General features: G+C 48.6%; 1 protein-coding gene across 4 annotated transcripts in view; it reads left to right on the top strand.

Annotated features, from left to right (window-relative positions):
- The window catches only part of RAD54L2 (RAD54 like 2), a 70,960-nt gene extending 48,262 nt beyond the window's left edge, over window positions 1–22,698 (top strand). For 3 of the 4 annotated variants that reach the window (XM_088061742.1, XM_005522193.3, XM_014251708.2), the window contains 20 exons: window positions 1,132–1,330; window positions 2,553–2,692; window positions 4,257–4,388; window positions 5,129–5,361; window positions 5,855–6,037; window positions 6,308–6,441; window positions 7,153–7,349; window positions 7,774–8,116; window positions 9,337–9,514; window positions 9,992–10,243; window positions 10,793–10,911; window positions 11,209–11,324; window positions 12,330–12,429; window positions 12,757–12,962; window positions 14,153–14,328; window positions 15,048–15,244; window positions 15,357–15,553; window positions 16,036–16,125; window positions 16,668–16,760; window positions 16,977–18,461. In XM_088061742.1, coding sequence (XP_087917868.1) covers window positions 1,132–1,330; window positions 2,553–2,692; window positions 4,257–4,388; window positions 5,129–5,361; window positions 5,855–6,037; window positions 6,308–6,441; window positions 7,153–7,349; window positions 7,774–8,116; window positions 9,337–9,514; window positions 9,992–10,243; window positions 10,793–10,911; window positions 11,209–11,324; window positions 12,330–12,429; window positions 12,757–12,962; window positions 14,153–14,328; window positions 15,048–15,244; window positions 15,357–15,553; window positions 16,036–16,125; window positions 16,668–16,760; window positions 16,977–17,965 — 4,274 coding nt within the window. In that variant the 3' untranslated portion in view covers window positions 17,966–18,461. Of the gene's footprint in view, window positions 1–1,131; window positions 1,331–2,552; window positions 2,693–4,256; window positions 4,389–5,128; window positions 5,362–5,854; window positions 6,038–6,307; window positions 6,442–7,152; window positions 7,350–7,773; window positions 8,117–9,336; window positions 9,515–9,991; window positions 10,244–10,792; window positions 10,912–11,208; window positions 11,325–12,329; window positions 12,430–12,756; window positions 12,963–14,152; window positions 14,329–15,047; window positions 15,245–15,356; window positions 15,554–16,035; window positions 16,126–16,667; window positions 16,761–16,976; window positions 18,462–20,036 lie in introns of those variants that run through there. The other variant, XM_014251709.2, reaches the window with a different exon arrangement.
- The last annotated feature ends 31 nt before the right edge of the window (window positions 22,699–22,729 follow it).

Raw genomic sequence — 22,729 nt, 5'->3', positions numbered from 1 at the left:
TGGAAATAAGGTTAATTTAATGGGCATATCAACATGACAGCTGTAGGTGCAATGTGCTGTACTGAAGCTTCCTTCATTTAAGCTCCCAGCATTTTGAGAAGGAATGCTCTCTGTCTCCAGATCCCTCAAGTCACAATGTGATGCTTGTTGGATCTGTATTACTTCATCTGCCACATTCCTCTGCACTGATGTCTTCTTTCCTCCAAAGTACTGTCTAAGTGTCATTTCAGTTCAGTCATTAGCTCAGATACACAATGTAAGCAAGAAAGCTGATTACAAGATGAAGTTCAGGGTATCTCTTTGCCTGACACAAGGGGACAAGATGCTTCAAAGAAGCTATTACAACGCTTGTCAGAAACAGTTTGCTTCAAGGGAAACTTTTGAACAGAAACATTTCCTTTCTTTGCTCTGGAAGCGTTAGCTTGGTCACTGGCAGCCTATTGGAGTGTCACTTAGAACAAGGTGTCATTTCACATTTTAAGAGTGGAATCAGGCACAAATGGAAGTCTGCAAATAGGAGAATGAAGAGGAAAAGGAATGCATGTGATTTATAATGTAGAAAGAGTATTGCCACTTGGGTTTTGTTTGACAAAAAGCTTGTTGGAAATTACCATTTAAACCATGAGAGTGAAGTCTGGTGCTAAAACCACTGAACTGCCTGCTGAGCCATCACCCATTACCTGATCCAGATAACCTTTCACATACTGTGTCCTGTTGACCTGGGAGATGGTTACACAGGTGTCGTATAGATGGAAATTTCTGTCTTGAATGATGTGAAACAAAGAAAGAGATTTAAGTTCCTTGTTTTGATCAGAGCTTATCAGGTCCTCATAGAAAAACAGACTCTTGGGACAGGAAGTGCTCCACATGGACCTAAATAATTTTGCCTTGTTTTCTTGTCAGGACACTTTTGGGCTGTCTTGAGGGGTGTTAGTCTTGGCTTTCACTAGGGACAGACCCTTCACTGTAAAACTTTTTAACTCTCTTTGACTGTCAGAAAGGACCCCAGTTTTGACCCTCAGAGTGAAATGCTTGCAAATGAGTGAGAGCTCAAATCCTGCTGAATGCCCATGGAAAAGCCAGCTGCCAGCCTGGCACAGCTGTTCCCATGGCACGTTCTTCCCCTTGCAGACCAACCCCAGGAAGCCGTGTTCAGCGGTGACCATGCGGAGCACGCGGAGGATGGAGAATGGCAGCGCTCGACTTCAACTACCTCATCTCAGAGCGAGCGGGCAGAGCAACTCTTGCAGAACCAGCACAAGAGCCTGGCCTCTGAGGACACCAAAAAGAAGAGGGCTCAGAAACCGTCTCACATGCGGAGGAACATAAGGTAAGCAGCAGCAGCAGGACAGAGCGAGCTCGGGTCACATATGGTGGTGAAAACAGAATCTCTGCACTTTGCTTCTGAGCTACATTGTGCCACTGCTGGCAAACCAGATGGTTTTTCTTTTCCAAAACCTTAGGATTTCACCAGTGGGAGTAGAGTGATCTCAGACTGGAGTGCTGCATGTGGGTGCAGACTTGTTTGGTATTTCAGAAGAGTGACTATTTGGTTATGGAATATATTGCAAAAATTGTGTAATTGCTGCTGTCTTTTGAGAGATGTAATTGAAAAACAGTACCACCATAAAGTAAGTACCAGTTTCAGATATTTGCTGAGGTGAATTCTGTTGCAAACAGCCTAAAATACAGTCCTTTCCTGTACTGTCCTGGGTACTTGTTGACAGGAATGCTGATGCTACAGCTAGCAACTGAAATGTTGAAAGTCAGTTTCACCTGGATTTTATAAAGCAGTAATTGTTTGATTGTGTAATTCACCACATATTCTGGGACAAGTTGTGAGCTGGTAAATCGCTAAGAAATTTTGCTCAAGGGAATTTTACAAGCTCAGAGGAGAACTAATGGAGCAGGAACTCCTGTAGCAACAAGTGGCTCTCATGCCCTGTGCTGGTGGTCTTTGGTTCCTATTTAAGCTTGTGCAGATTGATGTTCTTAAAGCTGAAGGAATAAGCATTGAATAGACACTGGAAAATGAGACTTCATTAGGATGAAGGAGATGTCCCTGAAGTGTGGGATTGGGTGTTTTTAAAGACTAGTTTGAATGAGCTGGATTTTACCACTACTGTACCTCTCCTCTGGCAGAAGCACCTTCATTTCCAGAACTGGACATGTGACATTGAAGCAGGGGAAAAGCAACTTCTGGAAGTAAATAAGATTACCTGTAAAGGGAGGGTGCTTTTGGAGAATGCAGCGAAATGATTGTTAAAACCTTAGCGATCCTAGCTCCTGAAAATGCTGTCAAAAGAGAATCAGGGTGATGACTTTTTGTGGGGGAATTGATGCATTTTCTTCCTATATATCTTCTTTGCACGACTTGGTGCATTTTGTGTCTATAAACTGCATATCAATAAAAAACATCCTTTCAGGCAGAAGAACTAGTCTCTGGTAACCTAGTTTAAGTATGTGCTTACCCACTGATGTTTTTCCTCCTTTCATTACTTTGCTATGGAAGAAATCAAGTGTAACCAAATCACGTTTGCTCCCGTGTTCAGAAAGCTGTTGCGTGAGGACCAACTGGAAGCCGTGACAAAGGCAGCCCAGCAGGAAGAGTTAGAGAGACGGAAACGGCTTGAGCAGCAGCGGAAGGATTATCCAGCCTCTATACCAACTGTACCCCTGGAGTTTCTTCCTGGTAAGCACTGGGAGGTGCCAGCCAAAGCAAGAGCTTTCAGGATAGAAGCTGAATGAAGAAGGTAGTGCCATGCTTGTCCATGATAGGACAAGGGGCAATAGTTTTGACCTAAATGAAGGTAGATACAGGCTAGATACAAGGAAGAAATGGTTTACAATGAGGATGGTGAAACTCTGGAATTTACCACATCTGGTTGTGCAGAGATGTGGTAAATGTCCCATTCCTGGAAACATTCAAGGTTGGATTGGGCTTTAGGCAACCGGATGTAGCTGAAGATGTCCCTGCTCAGTGTAGAGGGGTTGGACTAGATGACCTTTGGAGGGTCTTTCTAACCCCAAACATGTGATTCTGTGCTGTGCTTGGACTTTCAAGTGTAAACAGCAGTTCCAAACCACTTGTAGGTTCGGTGTAGGCAGTTGCACTTCTGTGTTTGTTTTGTATCAAGATACAGTGGCCGCTTGATGAAAGATGTCAGGTAATGATCGTTGAAGATATTTTGACATATATTAAGTGTAAGCTACCCCATGACAAGGGGGATGTCGAAGCAGAGCTCTCTTGTCTTTCCATCTGGTATGGGAGCTTAAATCAAAAGGCTTGGCAGAAATGCCAGATCCTGTTTGTCCTGGGAACGGTCTGGTAACGGATGTTTCTGGTAGTGGGGATAGTGGAACAATAGACTGGGTGCACATATATTGGTCATGTAACCTTGGCCTTCCTTGCATGTTTCAGCAGGCAGTGAGTTGCAGACAGTATAAATGGTTAAGCATCACTCATGTCTTTGTGTGAATACGTCACCTTGCACTGTTTCCCAGTCTGGAGCATCTTGGTGATTTAGCTTGTATCACTGCTTCAAAAGGTGTAAAGGGCAGAGAAGTGCAGCTGGATATTGGGCAAGGGTAAGGAATTCTTGAGTTGGCCTTGCCTCTTGAGGAGATTTATATTCTCCCTTATGTGCAAGTGTTAAAAACACTTCTACATGTGGGAGAAGGAATAAGAGCTGTTTAAAACACTTATGCAGGGTAGGTTCAGCCCCAGGGAATGTCGTTGCTTGCTGTGACACTGCAGTGGTGCTGTTTGACCCCATTCGCCTCTCCCTCAAATGACAGCACTAAAAACATACAAACAAATGCTCTTGATCAGCAAAAGTTGTTTTTCCCCCATATGTGGGATGTAATTATTACAGTGTCCCTACTAACAAAGGACAGTTATCATCCCTTCAGCAATTGGTACTTTCTCTTCTGGATGAAACACAGCTTTTACTGAGACCAAAAAAAAGAGAAACAAAGGGCTTTAGCATGCTGCATGGTCAGTGTGCCCCAGTCAGGGCATGAAACAGAGGTTGCCATCAGCAATGGGCTATTGTTTCAGCATATTGAGAATGGAGGAGAGTGTGACCCAGGAAGCTGAGTCATAGCAGTATTGTAGACAGTGAGAGTCTGTTATGGAAAATTCCAGGACTAAGTTATTGGAGCTAAGTGGAAGGAAATACTGTCTGGTTTCTGAACAGTTTTGTCTCCTTCCCCATTATTATGAATTACTTATTGTTTGTAATACATGTTTGTAGAGGACATCGTTTTCCGAACAGCAGAAGCGACCCAGCTCCCCCCTCAGGTCCTGGCTCAGGAAGTGATCTGCCTCGACAGTACCAGCAGTGGCAGTGAAGATGATACTGAAGGAAAAAATAGCATTAAAGATGGTAAGTGACCAATTGCCTCAGCCTGCTCTTCTCACAATATGCTGTTTATTCAGCCACAAGTCTGTTCTCATCTGGTCAGATGCTCCAGTGGTGAATCACTTCAGACTTTTGTAGACCTATTGATTTCCATTTATATGAGCAGTTCTGGCCTGTGAGTCCTAGAACAACATTTATAAAATGACCTGTCAGGCCCTCTTTTGAACTTGTGTTTATTCCTGCTTTATAAATGCACCTATCTTTGCTCAGTGCATTGCTGAAGAATGCTTACAGGAGATGTGGCACCATTTGCTGCTTGTAGAAGGAGCATTTAAGTATTCAGATCTGCAGCTGGAAGTGGTTTTTGTGTCCCTTGTCCCAAATGGGTTCAACCGGACTCCTTGGCGATCCTTAGGCATTACATCAGTACATAAAATTCATGTCTGGGCTTAGGAATTAAGAAAACATATAGAAGAGAGTGTAAAACACTCCTAGATACCATCTCATGTTCTCTTTGGATCAGCCAAAGTTAATGTTCCCTGAAACATTTGGAAGACAGGGAAGCTGATGCTTTCATATGCTGGTCTGACAGGTCTGGTGTGTGCCTGTATCACACCTGCTTGTTCAGGATACATCATTAGGCCAGGGTGGAATTGCAAAAGCTGGAGGTAGCCTTATTTCCTGACAGTTTTTTTCCATTCATGATAAAGCCTGATGTCAAGTTAACTTTGTCCTTGTTCTCTCTGGTTTTGGTTACTTTACAGAAGTGATTGAGCTGAGCTCAGGAGAGGATGATGCCCTCCAAATTGTGGACAGCAGTGACTCTGGCAATGAGGGGGAGGAGGATGGCAATGAAGAGAGCAGTGGCTCTCATGTGAATGATGCCTTAAATCAGTCAGATGCTCTGGGGCAAGTCATTGTCAACATAAATCATCCACCAAATGAAGAGGACATTTTCCTGGCTCCCCAGCTTGCACATGCAGTAAAACCTCATCAGGTAGGCTTTGTTAGCCTTGAAAATGCAATAAATTAGGGCAAGCTTGCCTGGGAATCTCAGCAGAACTTCTTTGGTGAGCTCTGTGACCAGTCTGGTTGTGGTGGTGACTGTTGTGGACAGTCAAAAGATAAAACTGAATTAGAGGAAGGCCAGGGCTCTGTATAACTTCAGCTGTTGCTATTATCAGACCTTTGTATATTTAGATGAACTTTTAAAAAATAAAATTATATTTATAAACAAACTAATCAACCCTAATTAAGATCCTTTGGCTACAAATTAATTTTTATTTTTTTGACATATTCTCAAGAAATGCTATGAGCATCTAAAAACACTGAGTTCCTGAGCCTTCCCTAGATTAGACTAGTCTAGTGAACTTGAAACATCCCCTTTACGTTTTCATGGTCCTCATGTACTTGCCACTCTGTAAATACATACCCATCTTGGGCTTTTTCGTGTGCCATCATTCTAAGACTTCTTCTACTTTTCTGCCTAGATTGGTGGGATCCGATTCCTTTATGACAACTTGGTCGAGTCCTTGGAGAGATTTAAAACCAGCAGTGGGTTTGGGTGTATTTTAGCACATAGCATGGGCCTGGGCAAGACCATACAGGTCATCTCTTTCTTGGATGTACTTTTTCGGCACACGGAGGCAAAGACTGTTCTTGCCATTGTACCTGTAAGTAGCCACACGAAGGGCTGGCTGAGGGGCTTCCTTACACTACTTCTTTCTTTGTATCAAGAAGATTGATTAGTGTCCCATCACTCATCAAGCTCTATCACATCCTTGCTGCTCTTCCCCCTTTATCATTCCCTGTGTTCCTGAATTTGCATGCTGTGAGCTGCTGCTTCCATCTGGGCACATCGGGTGTCATTCCCTCGTTTTTGCTCTTAAAAATCCCAAGTGACTCAATTGGGTTTTTAATCCTTCCGTGGCTAACTTTTTCAGGTGAATACGCTCCAAAACTGGCTAGCAGAGTTCAACATGTGGCTCCCAGCACCTGAAAACCTTCCTGCTGATTATAACTCTAAAGAAGTCCAGCCACGCACCTTCAAAGTCCACATCCTGAATGATGAACACAAGTAGGTGACAGTAAAAGCTTTTCTGAGCTCTTGGCTCAGGGACCTCTGCTTCTTTCTGGGTCATTTTCCTTGCATGGATCAGGGCAGTGCAGTGGTCCTGGGGAATTCTCAGTTCATTGGCTGTGTCTATACACCTACCTGTTGGTGTCTTCACCTTCTGGGTGGGATATATTTGAATCTGCTGATGCTGCTGCAGCTATATATTTGCTGTTGGCCAGGAGCTGATGTACTGGGGTGGACTGAGAGGAGATAGTTTCTTGATCTGATCCAATTCTGAGCAGGCTGGAAGGGAAGAAAGTCTGGGGGACAGCAGCATTGAAAGAGACAACAGGGGATAAACAACTTGAAGATTACAGCCATGTGCATTGGCAGCTTGTTCTGAAAATGGTTTTTGCAGAGGCAAACTCAACAGCTCTATAAAAAGGGAACTCTTGAGTTTGGTATGCTTTTGTGCATGACAAACTTGTACACCTCAGTTCCTGTAAGGATTTGTCATTCTCAATCCTGCTATCCATGGCACATAAAAGGCTTTTTTCCCCCCACTCTGTATCTGTTTGTTTCCTAAAGAAATTTCATTGTAAACCTCCATCTGGTTTGATGTGAAAAAAGTGCTTTAGTTAATTGAATGGGTATTTTTTCTCAGCAGTCTCCAATCCAGTGATTCAACCTGCAATTGGAGTAAAGCTTACAGTTTATTTGGTTGTTTTGCAGGACGACAGCTGCACGTGCAAAGGTGGTGAATGACTGGGTGACAGAAGGTGGTGTGCTGCTGATGGGATATGAGATGTACCGTCTCCTCTCATTGAAGAAGTCCTTTGCCACTGGCAGGAAGAAGAGAACAAAGAAACAAACTGGCCCTGTCATTATTGACTTGGATGAGGAAGACCGGCAGCAGGAGCTTCTGAAAGGTGGGAAGTCAGCCCTCAAGAGGGAGAATGTGACCCTGCTGTCCAGTTGGCTGTCAGCACAGGGAAGCAACCTATAACTTGCTTTTAGTGTCACTGACATGATAGAACTTTGCTGGGCAGGATTGTGTCTTTGGAGGCAGAAGGTTGTTGAGCTCTGATTTGATGTGAGACACCCAACTTGATGCAATGCAGGTCATTGAACAGAAATCAAGGGACAGTCATGTTTGCTCATTACCACATCTTGCTAAATCAGAACTAGTGTCTAGTCATGTGTTATCTCCTGCATCAGCCTTGCTCTCTGCACCCATGGATGCCGCTTTTTTTTCTTTCAGAAATACCCCTCTTTTGTGAAGCTGATGACCTTATAAAACCAGAACTTTGCTTTGTTAATCTCTAACTAACACTTAATGTCCCTCATCCTCAGGGATTGAGAAGGCTTTGTCTCGCCCGGGCCCCGATGTGGTGATTTGTGACGAAGGACACCGCATAAAGAACTGCCATGCCAGCACTTCCCAGGCGCTGAAGAACATCCGCTCGCGCCGGCGGGTGGTGCTGACAGGGTACCCGCTCCAGAACAACCTCATTGAGTACTGGTGCATGGTGGACTTTGTCCGGCCTGACTTCCTGGGCTCGCGGCAGGAATTCAGCAACATGTTTGAGCGGCCCATCCTGAACGGGCAGTGCATTGACAGCACCCCCCAGGACGTGCGGCTGATGCGCTACCGCAGCCACGTCCTGCACAGCCTGCTGGAGGGCTTCGTGCAGCGGTGAGTCCACGGGGACTTCTCAGGGGTGTAGTCCATGCAAACAGCTCCTTCATCACAAGTTACCTGGCTTGTTTGCTGAGTTGATGCAGTACAACTGAATCTTGCCGCCTTACAGAATCATGGAATCGTTAAGGTTGGAAAAGACCTGTAGGATCATCAAGTCCAGCTGTTAACCCAGCACAGCCACCCCTAAAGCTTGTGCCACATCTATGAGTCTTTTAAATCCCTCCAGGCCTGGTGACTCCACCGCTTTCCTGAACTGTCTGTTCCAATATCTGAATATCAGTTTCTTCCTTTCCATGAAGAAATGTTTTCTAATATCCAATCTAAACCTCCCTGGCACAATATGAGGCCATTTTCCCTTGTCCTGTTACTGTTACCTGGGACCAAGAGACTGTTCCCTACCTGGATATAACCTACTTTTAGAAAGTTGTGGAGAGAGAGAGGGAGGTCCCCCCAAAGCCTTCTCTTCTCCAGGCTGAGCCCCCTCAGCTGTCCTCTTCAGGCTTGTGCTCCAGACCCTTCCCTATCTCTGTTGCCTGAATCTGGATATGCTCCAGCACCTCACTATCTTGTAGTGAGGGGCCCAAAACTGAACCCAGGATTCAAGGCAGGGCCTCACCCGTGCTGAGTTCAGGGGGAGGTTCACTCCCCTGGCCCTGCTGGCCACACTGAAGTTGGTTTGTTTTGGTACCACAGACTCTGATAATGGAGAACTACACCTCTAACTGCCCCAGAGTGACCTCAGGTTTATTTTCATGGCTTAATAGCCAATTTGGATGTGCACTTTGTGACATTCTTATCCAGTGATCTGAAAGTGTTACATGAAACAAATCACTTTTTTTTTCTCAGATGAGGTTTCTAAGATGGTGGTCTGGAGCATCTTAATCTTTGGCAGAGCTGAAAATAGACTTTACATCTTATTTCTATTTTGCAGCTACCATGGAAAACAGGACTTTCATCACCCTGTTAACTCTGTGACCTGTGCTACAGGATTGTAATGTTTGAGAGCTTTATAATAGTGCTTACAATTGGTATTTGGCTGCAGGGAGAGTATCTCAGAAGTGACATGCATTAGAGAAACATGCAATTTTGAGGTCCTTCTCCCTGCAGCTGGGTGGGCAAGAAGTCAAAATCTTACCCTACAGGCAGCCACAGGGAGATCATATTGAGAAATTCCCTTCCCTGTATTTATCTCACTCTTTTTATTTCCTCCACAGGCGAGGCCACAACGTGCTGAAGGTTCAGCTCCCATCTAAGGAAGAACACGTCATTCTGGTACGTCTGTCCAAGATCCAGCGGGCCCTTTACACGGAGTTCATGAACCGGTTCCGAGATGCAGGCAACAGTGGCTGGCTGGGGCTGAACCCACTCAAAGCTTTCTGTGTCTGCTGTAAGGTAGGTTTTGGCAGAAGATGCAAAGAAAGATTCTAATATGTTTGGGACAGGGGAATATGAATCAAAAGAGGAGGTGAAAGTGTGGTTGGCCACCATCTCTCCCCAGAGTGCTCTGCAGTGGTTCAACAGTGTTGTTATCTTTGCTTCCAGAACTGAGGTACAGGGATGTTAAATGTCTCTTTCACACAGTGCAAGAAACATACTACCATCAGCTGAAACAGTCTGGGCTGATAACCTGAAACTGCATAACCATACCTGCTTAGTGCAAACAGGCAGCTTTCTCTGCCTTAATGCTGTGGGGAGTTCACAGTGACCTCCTGGTTTGTTCTCAAGGAAAGAATTGGGCACTTATAAAATTAAGAGAGCCAGAAGAAGTATTAGTTCTTCCCTTTGAATAGCTGTGGGGGCTTTCAGGTCACAATCATTGGCAAGCAGCAGACCGGTGCAGGTCTAATCTTTCTTTCTTTATCCCTTCAGATCTGGAACCATCCAGATGTGTTGTATGAAGCTCTGCAAAAGGAGAATCTGGCAAATGATCAGGATTTGGATGTGGATGACCTTGGCACAGCAAGCACTAATTCCCGCTGCCAGCCTCAGGGAATTAAAGTCAAAACAGAGAGTAATGCTTTGGCATCACCAGTTGGAGAAGCTACTAATAGCAAGTTCCTGCAGAGTGTTGGCTTCAACCCTTTTCAGGAGAGAGCAAATCAGGTCGTAACTTACGAGTGGGTGAGTGTCACTGCTGGAAAACTCTATTTGGAGAGTCTGAAAGATTGTACAGTTTTCTGAAGCAGAATAGACTCCTCTGAGTTATGGGTTTCTCTTATGTTCTCTTTACCATAGAGCATCTTGATAAGCAGATCTGCATGGTACTAGGAGAGGTTTGTGACTGTCATGAGGTAGAATTGTAGGCAGCACTCTTATGTCTTTGTTCTTACCTGACCAAAAACACAGTGGACTTCGTTATCCTAAATAAAGGTGTTAGGATGAAGTTTGATCTAAATAAGATGGTGGTAAATCTGGAAGGATGGAGGAAAGCTCTTTGAGATAAAAGAGTCATGAGAGGTTAAGAGAACACTCATTCATCGAGAAAGTTTGTCATTTGGAGCTTCTGGAATGGGAGGTAGCAGCAGTAGTTGGGAGTAACATTATCACTTCAAACAACTGGATGTAAATAACCTCGTTGCCATGATTCATTTCTCTCACCTTGAGACAGGGTTATTGAACTAAACAGGGAATGAGCAACTCCACCTGTAATAGTCTCCTGTTTCTCGGTAGGCCAAAGACATCTTGTGTGATTACCAGACGGGAGTCCTGGAGAACTCACCCAAGATGGTGTTACTTTTCCACCTAATTGAGGAAAGTGTGAAGCTTGGAGACAAGATCTTGGTCTTCAGGTAAGCAGAGTATCACCAACTGATCCTACGGTAAATAAATACTGGAGCAGTTGGATCCCTCCTGGTACTAGGAGGTTTTTACAATGGTGTGGCAGTTCCCCTTTTCTCCTTTGTTGTATTAATGTGGATTTTCATCTGTGGATTATATACTTGTGCCACTGTCACATTTACTAGTGAGGGGTGTGCTGCACAAACAGGGTTTGACAACCATCAGCACTGTCACGGCTGGGGAAGGCTTCTGATACTCCACTTCTGCTGTGGGGGGCGTTTTTCTGAACAGAGATCTTGGTTTTGCAGCCAGAGCTTGTCCACCTTATCTGTCATTGAAGAGTTTTTGGCAAAAAGACCGATGCCGAGTCCTCCAGACTCAGATGGAGGAGTTCATAACTGGGTCCGAAACATCAACTACTACAGTGAGTGCATCCAGTCCTCCTCTCTTTTGTTGTGACACCGATCGTGTGAAGGACTAATTCCTGAAAGTTGCCCACCATCTTCTTTTAGTTGTCTTTGGGTGTGAAAATGCTCTTCTGAAGCATTCTTCTGATTAACATCTTTCAGACTGTTCTTACTTTAGTTGTTTTGGAAGATAATGTCAGTTGGATAGCAGCTAAGCAGTAATTTCAAATCCTCTTTTGACGTCTTACTTAGAAGATGTTAGACATCTTTGACATCTCACTAACACACTACTGCTTTTTTAAAGTTGCAAAAGATACTTTTTGCTTCATGTTGGCTATTTGCTACATCTTGCTTCCAAAACCAGAATCACTGTGGAATGCTTTCACTTGCTCAAGGCTGTGAACTCCTCTCCCCTCTTCCCCAGCTTTAAATCTTTCTCTAGTATGGGTTGTTGCTTTGTGTGGCTACTTTGGAGGCCAAGACTGAGAAGAGTGGTGGATGTAGTGTTCCTGATTTTTGCAGAGCTGCCAGAAGCAAGCTGCTGCCCAGGAGCAGAGACATGACACCCCCTGCACTCCTTTACACCAGCATTCTCTGTGCTCAGGTCTAGTTTCTGGGGGTTTGCCAAAGGCATTACAATTTTGCTTTCTCTTGATTCCTGGAACTTCCTGCATACATGAGGCCTTTGTTCCTGTTTGCTGTCCACTTTGGCCAAAGCAGAGCCTTAAAGGGCAAGATGTGTTGTAGTGCTCCCAGGCCTGGCCTTGACAAGCTTGAGTACTGCTTACTTAATGTAACTGAAAGATTTGATCTTTCAGCTGAGCAAGTCCCAACCTGGCTGGCTGCATTGCACCTGCCTTTTTGGGCATATTACAGGTACAGAGTGGTCCAGTTGAGATCCTGGAGTACATTAATTGGTTTGGAACCAGTTTTAAAGCTCAGTGTTTGGGAAGTGGGTTTGTTCCAATAGAAATCCCCCAAACATACAGAGCTTTTACATGTGTCTTTAATTCCCTTCTCAGGACTGGATGGCAGCACCTCTGCCTCAGAAAGGGAGCGGCTGATTAACCAGTTCAATGATCCCAGCAATGCCTCTGTTTGGCTCTTCCTTTTGTCCACACGGTGAGTTGGCTGGAGCAGGAGGGCACAGGGGAGGACTCATCCTGACGTTCTGGATGCATGTGGGTTTTCAGTTCTTAACTTCCCTTGTAATGTGCTCTCCATGGTATGATAGTGCCATCTGCTTCTGAATTCCCTAGAGATGTAGGATTTCAGCCTTAGGCCTCTGCAACAGCTTAACAGTCTTGGAAACTGAGCTTGGGTTTAAAGTTTGACTGGAGGAAACATTCCATAGACTCTCTATGGACTCTTGGCTGTGTTGGTTATCCCTGCCAAGAAGTTTTAAAAATTGACCAGGGCAGCAGTTTAAAATTTGCCTTAATTTTCCAGTGCTGGCTGTTTGGGTGTCAACCTCATTGGAGCAAACAGAGTGGTGGTGTTTGATGCTTCCTGGAACCCGTGCCACGATGCTCAGGCCGTGTGCCGGGTGTACCGCTACGGGCAGAAGAAGCCGTGCCACATCTACAGACTGGTTTCTGATTACACCCTGGAGAAGAAGATCTATGACCGTCAGATCTCCAAGCAGGGCATGTCAGGTAAGTGTGGATGAGCACAACGTTCCACTCTCAGCTTTCACTCCTTTTAGCTCCTGGAAGTCCTGTTTCTGTGGGTTTTGTAACTTCTTTTCTAAAGGTTGAAGAGCAGACAAAGGGGTGGTAGCACTATTCCAGGGCTGTGTTTGATGTTTGACATGGGATCCCATAAGAAATTCATGCTGGTAGAGCCAGCATCCTGCAGCAAGGTTGTGGTCCCAGTTCACTGCTGTGCCATTTACTTTCTCTGCTCCTCTTCTGGCTTCTGCAACAGACTGGAGACTTGGGGAGTGCTCATCCTGTTTTCCCTTCTGCCTGGATATTGCTCATCTTAAGCTGGGTATTACTACTAAAATAACTATCTTCATTTTTCCTGCTGTAAGAGAGGGAAAATAGCTAAATTAAAACATATATTAATACCTTTGACTGATAGTGCTTTCCAAGAATAATTCATTGGGGTTCTGACCTGCCTTTGTAACAAAAATATCTTTTGTGCTTGCTTGTGCCTGTTGTCAAGCTGCTCTCATAGAATCTGCAGCTGAGGGTTGTGGTGACCCAAAGAGAGCACTGTCTCCTTCTTTGCTCAAAACTCCAGAGGCAGCAGCCCAGCATGATCAGCTCAGTTTGCTGTTGTGCACTTGAGGTGGAGTCCCCTGGCAGCTGGCCTGGCTCCCAGGAGAGTCCTGGATAGGTGTTTTCTTCTTGTGCTCCCATTTGACCTGTGTGCAGGAGGGAATGTTCTAGGAAAACATTCAGGCTCTTGTGAGTGAGGGAATGTGGCTGCTTTTCTGACCTTTCCACTTTAGTACATAGTTATTAATTTGAGCCTTTTTAGTGGGATTTGTGGGAGAACACATACTGATGTGGCTGTCCCAGGATGTGTATGTTTACAGCCTTGTTACATGAGGTGGGACACTACCCATAATTAGTTTTGTGTTTGCCAGGAGCTTGGTGACCTGCACAGCTTTGCTGTGCAGTCTGGAGCACAGGCACTTGTCATCCTGACTTGGTCAAACAGGCTGAGCTCTGAACATGATGATTTTTCTCCTTGCCCTGACATTTACAGAATACTTCTGAGGACTCTGTAGATTGCAAGGAGGGAGCTGTACTAGGACAGAAGAATAGGAAGGGCAACAGGCAAGCAGTGCTGATCTCTTCCCTAGTCTGCTCACTCCATTCTCTCTCTCTTCCAGATCGGGTGGTGGATGATCTGAACCCAGTGCTGAATTTCACTCGACGGGAGGTGGAGAACCTGCTGCATTTTGTGGAAGAAGAATCTGACCCTGCTCAGCTCTCCCTCAATCCAAGCAAGATGAAGGAGTCTGTTCTACAGTTAGCCTGTCTCAAGTATCCTCACCTCATCACCAAGGTAAGACCAGCCTGCTTCTTTGCTGGCACTGCACAGGCAGGAGTGGGCCTAGAGGAGTCTGGCGGTGTGATGGGGACATGGTGGCAAGCAGAATGCACCTAGGTACTGGTGGGAATAGGCAGAGAACTCTCTAGAGAGGACCCAAAGATCCCTGCCCTTCCCTGTGATATCTTCCACTCATCGAGAAGCGCCTCTGTCCTGTACAGGTTTGGGGGTAGTTGTCAGGCACTCCTTACTTCAGCTTGGTGCTGGGCATGAAGGTGGCAGTGGAATATCCCAGCTTGCTGCCAGCTCTTTTCCTGGGGTGACTTTAAGCCAAAGCTGGGACAGACAGGAGTCTGTCACTGGTGTCAGGAGTGTCACTGGTGGGGTGCTGCTGCAGAGCGCACCTGTGCCAGGTGCTGCGGGGCTCTGGGGGCTGTGTGACATCGTGGCGGGCTCCGTGCTTGTGCTCGTGGTCTAGCCAAAGCTCCTGGGTTTTGCTCGTGGTAAGTGATGGCCTTGCCTGGGCAGGTGGTGGCATTAGCTGACTGTCACCCTTCAAGATGAGCCTTGGTCACATCCACAGCAGTGCCTCCCACACATGCTTTGCCACAGGCAGCTCTGCCAGCCTGGGAAGGAGACAGGCTGCTGCAGGGAGCAGGCGGCTGCCTTTTGGGGTGTGCTGGTTCCCTCTTGCGGTGTGTGGGTGCCAGAACCGCTGTGCTGTGGGGTTGCAGGAGCCTTTTCAGCACGAGTCACTGCTGATCGACCGGAAGGAGCACAAACTGACCAAGGCAGAGAAGAAAGCAGCCAAGAAGAGCTATGAGGAGGAAAAGCGAGCATCCGTCCCCTACACCCGGCCGTCCTACGCACAGTATTACCCAGCCAGTGACCAGAGTCTGACAAGCATCCCTGCCTTTAGCCAGAGGAACTGGTGAGCACCTGCCCCTTCCCTTCTCCTCATGCTGTAGACATGAAATGAGGGGGCAGAGGATGCTTATCACTGTGGGATGGGTGCTGCATTCTCCTCCCACCTCTCTCACTAGGCGACCAGCCCTCAAGGGTGAGGACAAACCAGTGGCAAGCGTCCGCCCAGTTCAGTCCACCCCCATTCCAATGATGCCCCGGCATGTCCCCGTGGGCAGTGCAGGATCAACCTCAAGTTCCAACCCTGCTGTCAACTTTCCCATCAACTATCTACAGCGAGCTGGTGTCTTTGTGCAGAAGATTGTTACCACCACGGGTGAGTTGCTACTGCTCGAAGTGGGTTGGGTCATGATGCCCATGGTAAATTGAGGATGCCCATCATGAACTGAAGATCAGGGTGAGTTGTTGATGTCCATGTGGGCTGTGGGCAGATGGGCATCAGAGGCAAAGATAAGGTCTCTCTGTATTTGAGTGGTTCCTCTGTGCCTGGAGGACTTTCCCTGCAGGAATACAAGAGCCATGGACCTGGTGGATTGTTGGGAGTGAACTTTCCCTGCTAGGACCTGCAATATTGTTGCTGGTGGTTCTGGAGATGCTGTGCCAGGAGAGAATGGCTTCTGCTGCCTTACTGGGTTGTGTAGAAATAAACCCAGGGCTTGCTTATAGCATGGCATATAAGGCATATAGGAAAGACAATTACACTGCAAAAAAAAGGAGTTGGTGGTGCACCTGCCCTCTCCTATGTGTGTCTGGCATGTAGTTTAATGGGCAGTATTCTGTTTCTTTCCCCACTGACAGATATTGTGATTCCGGGTACAAACACATCCACTGATGTACAAGCAAGAATCAGTGCTGGTGAGAGCATCCACATCATCCGAGGGACAAAAGGTAATTCTGTCCTGCTAAGACTTGTGGATAGGGTCCTGGACAGTGCTAATTAGAAAAGAAAATTATGTAAAGGCTTGAATCAATCCCTTGAGAAAAAAAGAAACAAGAAGGGAAGGAGGTCTAGAGTTTGCAGTGACTTTTGCAGCCCATGATCTGGGTGTGCTGATGCTGCATGACTGTTGCAGCTGTGGCTGCTCCTGTCCCTGAGAGGAGCTGTTGAACTTCGTGGCTCAGTTCTTTCTTCTTAAAACACTCACTGCAAGTCCTGAGGCCACCAAACACTCCCTGGTTCTCCCAGAGCAAAGTGTTTCAAGTGTGAAGTTCCACATTTCCCACTGGCACACTGCGGGGGGTGATCTCCAGTCCAGGAAAGCTGAAGGGGTAAAAGTGAAGGGTGAGGAAGGGGAGAGCCCTTCCACTGGGCCTGTGCAGCACTGCTGTCCTATTCTTGCCCAAGGAACCTTGCAGGCTCGTAGATCTAGGTCCTGAGCCGAGACTGGAGTTGTAATGAAGTTGTTGAAGTTGTCCTGCCTCTGTTCCAGGGACGTACATCCGGACCAGCGACGGTCGGATTTTTGCCATACGGACCACTGGGAAGCCAAAGGGCAGTGAAGACCGTCGGACAGCTGCCTCAGGTAGGGGCCTGTGGGTGCTGTGTGGGCCTTGCACATGTGCTTTCCTACTGGAGTGTCTGGGGCAGTATTCCCTGGTGTATTCCATCATGTCTGTGTTTAGAGCTGTCCCTGCCATATCCCCAAGATACTCCCACCTTCCTTTCCACTGTTGCCTCTTGGCCCGCGGATGTTTCTCTGAGGTCATATTTCTCACCTGCCCTAACTCCTTGTTTGCAGGCTCCCAGAGCTCTTCCCTGGAGTCCACGAGCAATGGCAGACACAGTGCCTCATCCCCACAGCTCCCCAGCGCTGAGGAGCTCACTCGGCCCATCTCCCCCGACAGCCCCGAGATCATCAGCGAGCTGCAGCAGTACGCGGAGGCGGCGGCCGCGCGCGAGTCGCGCCACAGCTCTCCCAGCACCACCGCGGCGCAGGGCCACGCCGCCCGCACGGACAACGCGCCCGGCGCCGCCGCCCGAGGAGCCGAGCAGCGCGTGGGAGTTCACTGCATGGCTCCCTCCGTGTCCTCGGCCCTGCCAGCCACCAGCCAGCACGGCGATGCCCACCCGGTGTTGGACTTACGGGGCAACAAGCGCAAGTCAACGTCGCCGTCGGCTCCAGAGGAGCAGTCCCGGAGGCAGCAGAAGAAGCGCCAGTTGCCATCGTCCGTGCAGCCGTACGAACACGGGTTCCCCGTCTCTGGTGGGTTCACCATGCCTCCTGTCTCTTTAAACCACAACCTAACCCATCCATTTGCCTCCCAGCCAGGAAACTCCTTGTACATGGGTGCTGGCTCCTCTTATTACCAGCTGCCCAATTTACTCCCAGACCCTCATCTGGTGTTCCCTGTGACTACTGACCCTCTGCTGACAGCCGGCACCGCCAGCTCTTCTGCTGCTACCTCAGCCACCGCCAGCGTCCCCTCATTCATGCTAAACCCTTCTCTGGCAGGGGTGCTGCCCAATTACTCGCTTCCCTTCACGCAGTCACTCCTGTCTGAGCCCAGGATGTTCGCTCCTTTCCCAGCCCCCGTCTTGCCTAGCAGCCTTCCCAGGAGCGTGGCATCTGCCTACCCTGGCTACATGTCCCCTCACTCGGGCTACCCAGCTGGGGGTCTCCTTCGGTCCCAGGTGCCTCAGTTTGAACCCCAGGAGGTCCCAGAGGTGGGATGCAGCTCTAATGACGAGGACAAAGACGACGATGTCATAGAGATCACAGGGAAATAAAAAGGCCCAGCTCCTGCTTGGTCTCAGCTCTGCCAGGAGGCAAAAGTTCCAGGACCTTTTTGGGAGTCAGGATTTTCCCTCTGGGCCACGGCAGTGGGTGGAGAAGGATGCGAAGGGTGTGGCGTGGGGGTGGTTTTGTTCTTTTCATTTTGTTTTGTTGTTTTATAGCTGTAAGGATAAGAATTGTATTAGGGGCTGGGAGATGGGAGAGGGATAGAGTGGACCTTTGAGAGCCGGGGGAGCAAGAGTCGGGGAGGAGGGAAGCAGCAATGCAAACTGTAGGAGTGCCTCCCCCCACGCTCTGTCTGTCTGTCTGTCTCTGTTCTCTGTCTTGTCTGGCCGTGGAGGCTTGGTGTTGTGAGTCACTGCCCTTCTCAGGCCTGGAGGAGCAGGCTTGACCACTGGCAGGGCCGAGCTCCCTCTCACATGAACTGCCTTATCTGTGAACTTCTCTCACTGCAAGAGGGGTGGGCCAGGGGTGACTCCACCAGAGGTTGGGGACAAAGTGTTTTTAATGGGGAGGGAGTGGGGCGGCATCTACATTGTGTATGTTGGGGCAGGGAGGGAGGGGATTGATGTCAAATAAAATAAGAAAAAAAAGACAAAAAAAAAGATAAAAAAAAATACCCCACAATTTGTCACCCTCTTCAAATTCACATGAGACTAGAGTGAGGGCTCCAGGGAAGTTCCTGTGCCGGGGCTCTGGTGAGGGTCTCCCTGAGGCCCTTCTGGAGAGTCCCAGCCAAGGTAGGTTGGCCCTGTGGGTCTGATGCCACCTCTGTGTGCCAGGCCAGATGAGTGGAGCAATCCCACATGTCTTGGTCTTGGTGGCCATCAGAGGGGAATCCTGCTGACTTCCCCGTACCCTGCCAGGCTGTATGACGGCCGCATCTCACCCTGCTGTGGTCCACCAGATCCAGGGGTGGGTGGGCTCACTGCTGCTTCTGAACACTAGGCAGTGGAGAAGGCTGGGAGGGGACACTGGACCAGTGCCAGTTGCTGTTGAATCTGTGACTGGAGAGACTTTCCCCTGCACAGAATTTCTACGTTAATTTATTTCATGAAGGCATAATATTTATTGTCTGGGGGAATCTTTCTTTCTACTTTTAAATTAATTTCCATATTAAAAAAATAAAAAGCTGGCCTCCATCACGCAGTGGTCGCTTGTTGGGTTGTCTGTGTGGGGAGAAGCAGATGGTTGACCAAAGCCTAGCCTAGGAGCAGGGCCTACTGTGGAGGTGGCCTGTGGCTGACCGGCTGGCAGCGGTTGGATGTGTTCCATCAGGACATTCTGCCAGGGCAGGAGCTGCTCTGGGTTTTGAGCAGCTGGAGGGAGGATGGAATCCTCTTGTCATAGTGGAGGAGCACATGTGGAAGCCTCCTGTGCTCATTCCCAGTGAGAAGGAGAGCTGTGAGGTGCATGGAGCTGGGAAAACAGAGCTCTTGCTGGGGAAGCGCCTTTCCCCACACAGGGATTGGCCCCAGGAGTGCAGGGCCTGGTTCTGGTGCTGCCAGCGAGCACCCAGCTGCTCCTCAGGGCCAGGGCTCCTAGGGCGAGGCTGGGATACCCAGGTGCAGCTGGACTTGGAGCGTGCGACTGTGTGTGAGAACACACTAGGATGGACACCTGAAATCCAGGAACCTCCGTGTCACATCTGGGTGTCACCATGCAGGAGCTGTGCTCGCCTGCCTTGGATGTCCCTGGAGCTGGTGGTAGCCTGTAAGGGATCCCTAGGCCATGGAAGCTGCAGTCACTGGTGTTTGCTGGGACCAACTAGGTGTAGGAAAGGGCAGGATGTCCTGACATCCTCCACCAAAGGGGTGCTGAAAGATGGGGACCTCCCTTCCTGAGAGAGAGGGTTGTGTGTGCACGCGTGTGTTACGGAAACACAATAAAAAATGTTATGGGGCTTTCCTAGTGTCTTTCTCTGTTTAATGGACATTGTCTGTCAAACATAACCACACCATTCATAGAAGCCTTAGATCAACAGTTTAGCTATGCAAATTATTTTAATTATTTTTTTAAAAAAACAAACATTAAAATAGTGCTTTCTTCTTTAACATATCCTAGGAGTTGAAAACCGAGGGGTTCTGAGCAAACTGCTGGACAACTTGTCTTTGGATGCACCATGGAAATAAAAATCAAACCCCCCCACAAAAGTAACAAAGCAAATTAACTGATGGTGTTCATGCAAGTTTCTCCAAAGACTTGACAGTGCTGCATCTGTGAGTCATGCCCTCCTGTGCTCTGTGTGTCCACCTCATGCACTACCCTGTGACACTGATTGTATGACCAGCTTGCCCAGATGTCCGTTGCGTCCCTGTGAGGCTGTCAGTTTTCCTGTGGATCTGGGGAATTGACCTAGCAAGGGCTTTCCTTGTCAAGAGTAGCAAGTGTTGAGACCTGTGGGCACGTGTGGGAGGTGGGAATGTGAGCAGACCCTCCAGAGCCTTGTGGCCACCCCAGCCCTTCCTGTGGGGTTAGGGTAGTGGGGCTCATCCAAGGGACCCTCCCACGTCATCTCTGAATGGGGCCTGTGCTGGGACAAGGTGTGAAGATGTGGCTGGGGGCAGTCAGCACTGTGGTCTTGATGTGGTACTGGTGACTGCACACCTCTCTGCTCCTTGCCTCTCCAGGAGAGCGCCCAGGGCTTCCAGAGCACGCCCTGGCACGTCCCTGTGCTGCCACCCGATGTTCTCCAGTGGTCCCCCAGCACAGCCTGAGCCCTGTGGCTGTAGGAGCTGAGGATGACTGGCATTCTGCTGCCACAGGGTGCAGACTGTGCTCCGGGCTGGCTGTTAACCCAGCACCAGGGTGAGGTGTGAGGGCTGTCCCACCTCCTGTGTGTCCGTGGCTTGTACACCCCTTGGCACCCTCCTGTGGTGGGGCTGTCCTGCGTATGACCTGCTGCTGGCAAACATCTGCAGCCCCAGCAGCTGCAGCACAGGGGCCTTGCACAACAAGGGCCCAGCTCTGCCCCATCCACCAGCCCTGGGCCCCCCCTTAGTGAGGGGGTGGGCCCTGGCAGAGCCTCGGCTGAGGTGTCACAGGGATGGCCGTGGTGCCCACAGGGCTCCCATGGGAGTTCCCATGTGTGGCTGGGGCTGCTCCAAGGCAGCCAGAGGCACCTGCTCTGCCACAGTGCCATGGGAAGGATTTCCTCTGCCCCACAGAAGCCACAGGAGGGTGTGGGTTATCCCCAGTGGGGGAGCTCTCTAAATTCTTAAACTCCCCTCCTGTGGGGCCTGCTCTTCTCCCTCATCTGCTCTCCCCAGAGGTTTCTCCTCCCCAGCATGTGATTCTGCTGCAGAGGGTCCTCTCGGTTTTCCTGAGCCTGGAACAGGGGCTTTCCCTGCACGGGTTAAATTTTTCTTTTGCTGCTGAATTTCTGTCTCCAAATGACCCGATGGGAAGCAGCTGCTGGTTCTCAGAGGGGCTGTGGATGACACTGAGGACAGCAGTGCAGGACTCTCTGCAGAGAGTTTTGGACAATAAGGAAGATTTCTGAGCACAGCCCAAGGCCAGGGCAAATCTGTGGGGGCCTCAGGAATGGTCAGCTGCCCTGTGCACTGGCACCCAGCCCTCAGCCCTTGCCTTTGGTGTGAGGTTTGCTGTCCTGGGGACAGTCAGGTGAAGGCTGGGTACCACTGTGGGACAGTCCCCATGGCACGGGGCTTGGTGGCCTTGTTGTCCCCACTACTGATGTGGCTCTTGGGGCTTCCTGGGGGGCTGTAGGGTGGGGGCAACACAGCCCAGCCTGGCCCATGTTGGGCAGGATCTGCTGCATGTTGTCCTGGAGTGTCTGGGAAGGTGGGGAGGTTGGGTGCAGCTACTTGGAGAAAGCAAATATTCCGGCAAGCAAAGGGTGGGATTTCCACAGGGTCTCCACTAGAAATTATGTATATTTTGACTTAATGATGTCAGTGAATCATAGAATGGTTTGGGCTGTCTTGTTCCAGCCCCCCTGCCATGGCAGGGACACCTTCCACTAGACCAGGTTGCTCCAAGCCCTGTCCAGCCTGGCCTTGGGCATTTCCAGAGATGGGGCAGCCGCAGCTTCTCTGGGCAACAAATTCAAGAGGCTGAATGTGCAAGAATTGCTGCTGGTTTGGGGGTGGCTTCCAGGCCAACAGGGACAAGTACAGCAAATACCTTCACAGCTGGTATTTCTCGCCACTCTGGAATAAATTCTGTTGATCCAGTCTTGGAAGAACCGGGGGTGGGGGAGGGCTGGGGCAGGGAGCAGGTGTTAAACAGGGACCATAGTCCAGCTAGATTACAGTGAGGGATGGCTCCTTGCATCTTGGAGCAAGCGCTCCCTGTGAAGGGGTGATGGGGCAAGTGAGGGAGAGCAACCTCTGCCACCTCCCCGACCACCACTGCTGCCTTGGCAGCTTCGTGGTACCCAGAGCTGGAGTCTGGCAGATCCATGGGAGCCTGAAAGAATCCATCACTGAGTCTCATTTGGGGTTTTCTATTGGTTTGGGTTTCTTTTTCTTTCTTTTTTTTTTTTTCTTTTCTTTTTTTTTTTTTTACTACCGCCTTAGTTTGTGGCCTGTCTTGTTGTGGTTGGAAAGAGGAGTATTGCTAGCAGGGTGGGTCGGTCAGTTGGCCCCACGCATGATCATGTGCTTCCCTCTTCTCTCTGTCGAACGGGATGTGCTCGCCTGATCTCCCAGAACAGAGACTTTGAACAATTTGTTGTTTATATGATGTATTTATTTTTACTTGTGTTTCATGTCATTTTTTAAAAAAATAATAAA

The sequence above is a fragment of the Pseudopodoces humilis genome, chromosome 13, assembly GCF_049639895.1.
Source record: "Pseudopodoces humilis isolate 2021_Gansu_Grassland_sample_001 chromosome 13, ASM4963989v1, whole genome shotgun sequence".
Lineage (NCBI taxonomy): Eukaryota > Metazoa > Chordata > Aves > Passeriformes > Paridae > Pseudopodoces > Pseudopodoces humilis.
Note: the sequence above shows the minus strand (reverse complement) of the source record. Positions and strands in the feature narration are given on the sequence as shown.